Consider the following 8,422-nt stretch of genomic DNA (forward strand, 5'->3'; position numbering starts at 1 on the left):
AAGCCTCTCCCCGCCGGCCCCGCCCCCCCGAAGTTTCTTGGGCCCCCGGCAGCCGGCGGGACAGAACGCGGAGAGTCGCTTCCCGGCCGGGCGTGGACGCAGTGGCAGAGTCCGCGCGGCGCCGGGAGCGAGCGGCGGAGCGGTGGGATCCCGGCGGACTCGCCATGGAGGAGGAGGTGAGGGCGGGGCCCGGCAGGGCGTTGGGCTGGGGTCCTCGAGCCCCTCACGGGGATTGCGGTCCTGGGCTCAGGCCCTCGTTCCTGCCCGCCCCACTCCCGCCAGTCTCACCTCAGGAAGAGCCTGGGCAAATGGGGCAGGGGCGGGGGGCGGGATCCATATCGGGACTTCGCAGTCTGCGTCCTCCTTCATTCTCTCTTTCTCACCAGTTGTGGGGCGTCGTGGTTGTTACTGTTCCCATTGGATTGACCAGGAGACTGAGGCTCCAGCGAGTTTGATGACTTGCTGAAAGTGGCCTGGGTGACTGGGCTCGAACCCCGATTACCGTTGACTCCCTGTACCGGCTAGGTCGGATCCTGACTCTGTGTGTGTGTGTGTGTGTGTTGGGGGATTCCTGTCTCAAGTATGTGACCATGCCTTGGTGACAGGAGGAATGGAGAAGTTGTTTTTTTCTCCCTTGTATAAGTCTCTGTATCTCCTTTCCCCCCACTCTCTTCCCGCCCCACATCCATCTGAGCAGCTGTAGGAAAGGAATCGGGAGTCAGGCCCACCTAGGGTCTGATCTTGGTCCCTGCCTTCCCCACCCGAGGGCTGGACCAGCTGTGTCCCTGGAGCCTCCTTCTAACCACTCGGAACACTCTTGGCCTGGGATCGGGTCTTGCCCCGCCCCTGCCCTTTACTTGCAAACTCAGTTCTCCTAGCAGCCCCATTATCCGAGGGTCCAGCACGCAGCAAGCACTTAATATGTGCCTGTGGAATGATTAAGTTAAAAGGAGGGCCCTGTTGGGTCTAGAGGAAGGTGAATTTGTTTCTTATCCCCTGAGGGGGTCCCAGCTTCAGCCCCTCCCAGCCCAAGGGAAGGGGCATGTCTTTGCCTCCTTGGATGGGAAGGAAAGATGAAGAAGCTCTCTGCCTTGGGGGAACCCTGGCCAGCTGGGAAGCACAGAGTGGACCAGGCTGCCCGTGTGCCTTCAGTGCCCACTTCTCACTTTCCCGGGGCCATGGATAGGAGCAGCTAGTGGTCCGTCAGGGCTCCCTCTAGGCCAGGCCCTGCCTTTCTGTGGGGTGGTAGATAAGTCACTTCCCCTCTCGGCCTTCATTTCCTCTTCTGCAAAATATAGTGCCAGTCCTCCTCCTACTCCTGGCCTGACAGTGGCCCCTTCTCTCAGTAGGTGAAGATAGGGGGCAAAGTCAGGCCTCTGTGATTTGCTGCGGTTTTTTTTCCTGCTGTTGGGTGGGGCTGCCATCTGCCCTCCCCAGGCCCCTGTTGCAAGGGCTAGGCTCTCTGGCCAGGGCCCCTCCCCTGCTCCCAGAGGATGTGGGTCAGGATTACTCCATCTCCTGATCTGCTCTGGCCCCTAATTAAGGGAAGTTCTCCGGACACCTCCTGGGCCCAGCTCAGCTCTGTACTCCCCTTGGTCCTGAATCTCTCACATTGCCAGTTTCTTTTCTTTTTTTATCTTTTTTTTTTTTTTTTTGAGACGGCGTTTCGCTCTTGTTGCCCAGGCTGGAGTGCAGTGGTGAGATAATGGCTCACTGCAACCTCCCACCGCAACCTCCGCCTCCCTGGTTCAAGTGATTCTCCTGCCTCAGCCTCCCAAGTAGCTGGGATTACAGGCATGCACCACCATGCCTGGCTAATTTTGTATTTTTAGTTGACACGAGGTTTCTCCATGTTGGTCAGGCTGGTCTCGAACTCCTGACCTCAGGTGATACACCTACCTCGGCCTCCCAAAGTGCTGGGGTTACAGGAATGAGCCATTGCGTCCAGCCTATGTTGCCACTTTCTGACTCCCAGATGCTCAAAGCTATCTAAATATCTGGGCTGTCTAAGGTCTTGTCCACTTTACCCAAGCCCCTGCAAGCCTCACCCCCACAGCAGGGGCTTCCTATCGCTACTCCCCTTTGGCATCCCTAATCTGCTTTCCTCCCACTTCTCCCAGTAGCTTCTGCTTGTTGCACTAGGCCTCAGTGCCCATCTTTGTTTCTCTAAAACACCTCTTAGGTCATAGCCACATGCTCTGCCCCATGATCCCAGGCCATCTTCATCATCTCACTTTCACATGGCTGCTTTCAGCCCTCCTGCTAGCTTTCAGCTTCCTCCCTGTGCCCAGCCACCCTGGACTAAGGTCCCTCAGCCTCAGTGACGTCCTCTATGTAATGGGCTGGTAGCTCTTGTCAGGCTGAGGCTTGGGGAGGAGGTGCTGGTCTGGGCACTGGACATCTGCCCACCTGTATGCTCCTGGCCTCGGTTCCTCGTTTGTAAAAGGAAAAGGGTGGGTGATTGAGCAATGTGATGATGTATATGCAAAAGCTGGGAAAACTGCGAGTATCTGTGGGGGTATTATTGCTGCCATTGGAGTAAGGGTAGAAATCATGGACCTAGGCTTTCTCTTCTCTGCTCTGGGGCTCTGTCCTCTGCCAGCAGTCATGCCTTTTCCTGGCTTCTAGGCTGTCCACTTGCCCTCACCATCTAGAGACAAGCAGGGCAGTGTCCTGTCCCAGTACTGTTTCTGTCCCACGGAGTAATCTCTTGCCCTTTCTGGGCTGTACTTTCTCTTTCTATAGAAAAGGGGTTGAGGGGCCGGGCGCAGTGGCTCAAGCCTGTAATCCCAGCACTTTGGGAGGCCGAGGCGGGTGGATCACGAGGTCAGGAGATAGAGACCATCCTGGTCTACACAGTGAAACCCCATCTCTACTAAAAAATACAAAAAACTAGCCGGGCGAGGTGGCGGGCACCTGTAGTCCCAGCGACTCGGGAGGCTAAGGCAGGAGAATGGCGTAAACCTGGGAGGCGGAGCTTGCAGTGAGCCGAGATCGCGCCACTGCACTCCAGCCTGGGCGACAGAGCTAGACTCCGTCCCCCCCAAAAAAAAAGAAAAAGAAAAGGGGTTGAGGGTGCAGGGGCTTTGATAACCTTTCGTGCCTTGCCTTCTCTGGGCCAAGGCGTGTGTCTCTTCCCCTCCTCAGAGCCCTCCCCAAACCCTACCTTCTGCAGGGGTCTCCCAAATGAACCCCAAGCCCTTACCTCATCAGAGAACTAGGACCAGTACGTCCCTCTGGGTAAGTGCTATGTCTCTGCCAATAGGCTGGAGCCTCTCAAGCAGGAGATTACCCGCTCCCCACCAGACAGGGGACTTATGCAGGGTCTCCGTTACCCACCTCAGACTGGAAGTTGCCTTGGGGCAGAGCCTGTGCTTCCTCTCTCTGAATGCCCCGGCACGGGACTATGACATGGTGGATTCTTAGTAGAGTTGGGTCAGAACATCACTGGGTTTAGTCAAAGAGCAAAGGTTGTCATAAGCTTCCTGGGATGTGAGGTGCCAATCAGGTTTCTTCTAGTCTCTGTCTCTCATAACCTGTGTTGTGGTTCCATCTGTCCCCTTCTGTGTACAGAGTTGAGGTGACCTGGCTTTTTTTTTTTTTTAATGAGTGATCCAAAGGAGGCAGGCTGGTGCCTCGGGGTGCCTCAGGAGCTGCTCATGGTGGGCAGGAAAGGGCCTGGGTGAAGAGGGATGGGAGGGGAGAGGGCAAAACAGGAAGAACAGTGGTCAGCTGCTCAGTGAGGAGAGGAGGCCGAGAAACTGGGCTGAGCAGGACAAAACCTCCCCTGTGAGCCCTGCCAAGAGGAGGGGCCCCTTATTAAAACTTACTGGGGCATAGCCAGGCCCCCTGGAGGGAGGGGTTCTGAGGGGCATGGAAGGGGGCTGGGTGGAGGCAAGTAGGACTCTGGCCTCCAGCCAGGCCTCCCCTGGGTGGCTGTTTCTGTGGCTGGGCTGTGGGTCATACCATCTGCAGCCCGTCAGTTGTTCCCTCCTCCATCCCAAAGTGCTGTTTTGCCTAGTCCTGCCCTGGTCCCATTCATCCTTTAAGGACCTGGACTTGCTTCTGTAGGTAATCCTGTCACGGTATTCTCTGGGCTACACCAGCCCAGAAGTGACAGTGATCTAGGCACAGGTACCAGCTGTGGCCCTAGGGAGCTTCCAGAGGGTAGAAAGTTTTCAGGAGAGGTCACAAGTGGGGAGAGTTTAGACAGGGGTGTGAGATCCCATAGGGTGGTGGGTGGGTCCCCTGAAAGCAAGAGGCTTGGCGCTCAGAGATGGGTGGCTGGGCAACAGCTTCACACTCCACAGACCTCACTGCCTTGTTTAAGAGAAACCAAGAGTCTGCCCATCAGGTGGAAGGCCTGGGAGGGGCTGGTGGTGCTGTGCTTGCTGTTGCTGTTACAGTCAGAGGGATGTTAGTGTGAAATGTGGGGGTGGGGTTTCCCATTTCCCTGTTCTTCCCTTCTAGTCCTGGGCCTGTGACAGCCTGCAGGGCTTGCTGAAGGTGTTAGGGCCCTGGGGGTGTCAGTGGTGATGTGGGGAATGGGAGTCCAGTGCATGATAGAATGGGAGAGCCTTCTCCTTGTCAAAGGGTGTTGAAATCCCTCTTCTCCTGGACAGGGTGGCTCATAATCAGCCAGCCTCCTGCTTCCTTGTTCTTATATCCAGGAAGACCTTTTTTTTTTTTTTTTTGAGACAGGGTCTCATCCTGTTACCCATACAGGAGTCCATTGGTGCAATCTTGGCTCACAACAACCTCTGTTTTCCTGGCTCAAGCGATTCTCCTGCCTCAGCCTCCTGAGTAGCTGGGATTACAGGTGTGCACCATCACCACCCGGCTATTTTTTGTATTTTTAGTAGGGACAGGGTTTCACCATGTTGGCCAGGCTGATCTCTAACTCCTGACCTCAAATGATCTGCCCATCTCGGCCCAAAGTGCTGGGATTACAGGCATGAGCCACCATGCCTGGCCCCGGGAAGACCATTTGGACCACCTCACTTCCCCATTTCTCTTGCCATCTACAAGTTAGGGAGACCCCAAGGGGGAACCCCACATTCCTGGAGCTCCTGAAGATCTGAGGCCAGCAGCTATAGACCAGAAAGGGCTTGTCCTGACTTGGGAACTGGGCCCAGGGAGAGGGTCCCTGAAAGCCAGAGGGGACGGCAGTGACAATAGTAACAATAATGACAGCTGCCATTTACTAGGTTTAGGGCATCCTGGGAACTGCTCTATATGCTTTGTCTTTTTTTTTTTTTTTTTTTTTTTGAGACGGAGTCTGGCTCTGTCGCCCAGGCTGGAGTGCGGTGGCCGGATCTCAGCTCACTGCAAGCTCCGTCTCCCAGGTTCACGCCATTCTCCTGCCTCCGCCTCCCAAGTAGCTGGGACTACAGGCGCCTGCCTCGTCGCCCGGCTAGTTTTTTGTATTCTTTAGTAGAGACCGGGTTTCACCGTATTAGCCAGGATGGTCTCGATCTCCTGACCTTGTGATCTGCCCGGCTCGGCCTCCCAAAGTGCTGGGATTACAGGCTTGAGCCACCGCGCCCGGCCGTATGCTTTGTCTTTATTCAGCAACAGATGTTTATTGAGCACTTACTATGTGCCCGTCACTGTCTAGGTAATGAGGGAACAGGAGTGAACAAAACAAAAATCCTGCCCTCATGGAGTTGGATTCCTTACAACTTCTGCTGTTAGTAGCTGCATTTCACACATGAAGAAACTGAGGCTCAGAGAGGTTAAGTGGTTTGCCTCAGTCTGCATGACTGCAGCTTCTAAGCCTAGATTCCCCACTACTAGAATGTGCAATTCAAAAGGGGGCGGGGGCCCACAGTGAGAACAAGGCTGGGGCTCCCCTGCCATGACAGAGACCAGGGAAGCCAGGTCTGCCCAGCTCCTGACAGTGCACCACGCTTACATCTGTTTGGGCTTGTTCTTCCAAAGGCAGCTGTGGCCACAGGATATCCCTGGGGAGAGGCACACCTCTTTTAACTGGGGTCCCTTTTTTGAATTTTATGTAAATGATAATGTAGTCAAAATTAGTCAGTGCTAATTTCCTTCTAGCAGGCTCTAGATTCTGACACATTCTTGATCCCCTCTCCTTCACCCCCCGCTTCACACTCAAGACTCTGGATACCTATCATTGAAGCAAAGTGGTTAGCAAAGAGGGTGTATTTTTATTTTCATTTCACAGGTACCTCTTGAGCACCCATTATGTGTAAAAGAACAGGGCTGGGTGCTGGGGACCCAGAAGTGGATCTGACCCCAACCTCATCTGGTAGGCATGTACCTGGCACCCAGCCACCCAAGCAGGCAATTGGTGAGGCACAAGATGTCACTGGCCCCAAGGCTCCAGGGTGTCTACCCAAGTCCAGGAGAAGGGTTTGAATTTAACTCCTATGCCAGCCTCTGGTCAAAGACAGAGTACTTGGAACCCTCACTAGATGTGGTGGCCACCCTAAGGTCCTTGCCTGGAGCAGGCAGGAGGGGAGAGGAGCCTCCTGCTTTGGGTGGGAAGCGGGAGGGGCTGCAGAGTGGGTTCTCTAGAAGCATAGCAGTAGAGAGGCAGATTTCCACTCAGCCTGCCTGTCCTTCCAATCTTTGTTCTGGGTGGCCTTCCTGGGCCACCCCAACCTGAACTGGGTCCCCCCCACTGTCCTCTCGCTGCCCCTTGTGTATTTCCTGTATAGCATTTCACACAGGTTAATGGGTATGCCTGGGTATTTATTTGTTCAACTCCTATTTTCCCGCACTGTGAGCTCTGAGGACAGAGACTGCCTTACTTTTATTCTCCTGTGATGTTGTAAGCACTCAGTACATATGTTGACTGAATGAACACATGGAGGCAGAATGGTGGAGTGGGGAAAACGTGGGGTCAGAGAGACCGCTTAGAATTCTGGCTCTGTCCTCTAGTTGTGGTTTGCACCTCTGTTGAGTCATCTCTACGTTCTGAGCTTTAGTTTGCTATGACATGTGGATAATGAGGCTACCATCTTGGAGGGGAGCTGTGAGAGTTAAATGACACGGCCGGGCGCGGTGGCTCAAGCCTGTAATCCCAGCACTTTGGGAGGCCAAGACGGGCGGATCACGAGGTCAGGAGATCGAGACCATCCTGGCGAACACGGTGAAACCCCGTCTCTACTAAAATACAAAAAACTAGCTGGGCGAGGTGGCGGGCGCCTGTAGTCCCAGCTACTCGGGAGGCTGAGTCAGGAGAATGGCGGGAACCCGGGAGGCAGAGCTTGCAGTGAGCCGAGATCTGGCCACTGCACTCCAGCCTGGGTGACAGAGCGAGACTCAGTCTCAAAAAAAAAAAAAAGAGTTAAATGACACTATGTGTATCAAATGTTATACAGTGGCTCAGAGTAAAGTGGCTGCTGCTATTATTGCTGTTATTAGCTCTGATCCTGGGTTAGGAATATCTGCCTTGGGGGTTGCGGGAAAGCTCACATAGGGTGATGTCATTAGGTACTTAGCATAGGGATACATCCCTTGTGCCCTTGTGTGACCTGTGAACCTGTGACCTGTGACCCCATGGTAGCAGCCCTCATGGTATGTCCTGGTGCTGTGTTACAGGGTGTGAAGGAAGCCGGTGAGAAGCCTCGGGGAGCACAGACGGTGGACAAGGCTGGCTGGATCAAGAAGAGCAGTGGGGGCCTCCTGGGTTTCTGGAAAGACCGATATCTGCTCCTCTGCCAGGCCCAGCTGCTGGTCTATGAGAATGAGGTGAGGACCTGCTTGGCCCTGAGGTTGGAGGTTCTGGGACGGGGCAAAGTGAGGGCAGTCAAGTTCGTAGGAGGACCCTGGGTTTGGGGCCAGAAGACCTGCTCCACTTTTGCCATGCTGTGCAACCTTGAGCAAGTACCTAATCCTCTCTGGGTCTCTGTATATGGGGACAATACATCTGATGGCAATTCTAGGGTTTCTAGATGAGATGAGACTTTTTTTTTTCTGGAGATGGAGTCTTGCTCTGTCACCAGGCTGGAGTGCAGTGGCGGGATCTCGGTTCACTGCAACCTCTGCCTCCTGGTTCAAGTGATTCCCGTCTCAGCTTCCCAAGTAGCTGGGACTACAGGCATGCACGCCACCATGCCCAGCTTTTTTTTTTTTTGAGACAGTGTCTCGCTTTGTAGCCCAGGCTAGAGTGCAGTGGCGCGATCTCGGCTCACCACAACCTCCGTCTCCTGGGTCCTGGTTCAAGCAAGTCTCCTGCCTCAGCCTCCGGAGTAGCCGGGATTACAGGCACACGCCACCATGCTCAGCTAATTTTTTGTATTTTAGTAGAGACGGGGTTTCTTTTTTTCTTTTCTTTTTTTTTTTTTAATATACTAATAATGTTTATTGAGGGAATCAGGATAAAACTAAAATAACAGACAAAGTACGTAAGAAAGAGGGGTAATTGAAGTGAAGGCATTTTTTTTTTTTT

At 54.0% G+C, this 8,422-nt stretch overlaps 1 protein-coding gene across 1 annotated transcript in view; it reads left to right on the forward strand.

Moving 5' to 3' along the window:
- Positions 1-36: 36 nt before the first annotated feature.
- Positions 37-8,422, forward strand: part of PLEKHO2 (pleckstrin homology domain containing O2) — a 27,919-nt gene continuing 19,533 nt past the window's right edge. The window contains exons 1-2 of the mRNA XM_017885100.1: positions 37-176; positions 7,573-7,722. Of these exons, the coding sequence (XP_017740589.1) occupies positions 165-176; positions 7,573-7,722 (162 nt within the window). The 5' untranslated portion in view covers positions 37-164. The remainder of the gene's footprint in view (positions 177-7,572; positions 7,723-8,422) is intronic.

The sequence above is a fragment of the Rhinopithecus bieti genome, unplaced genomic scaffold (genome assembly GCF_001698545.2).
Source record: "Rhinopithecus bieti isolate Rb0 unplaced genomic scaffold, ASM169854v2 scaffold_13262, whole genome shotgun sequence".
Taxonomy (NCBI): Eukaryota; Metazoa; Chordata; class Mammalia; order Primates; family Cercopithecidae; genus Rhinopithecus; species Rhinopithecus bieti.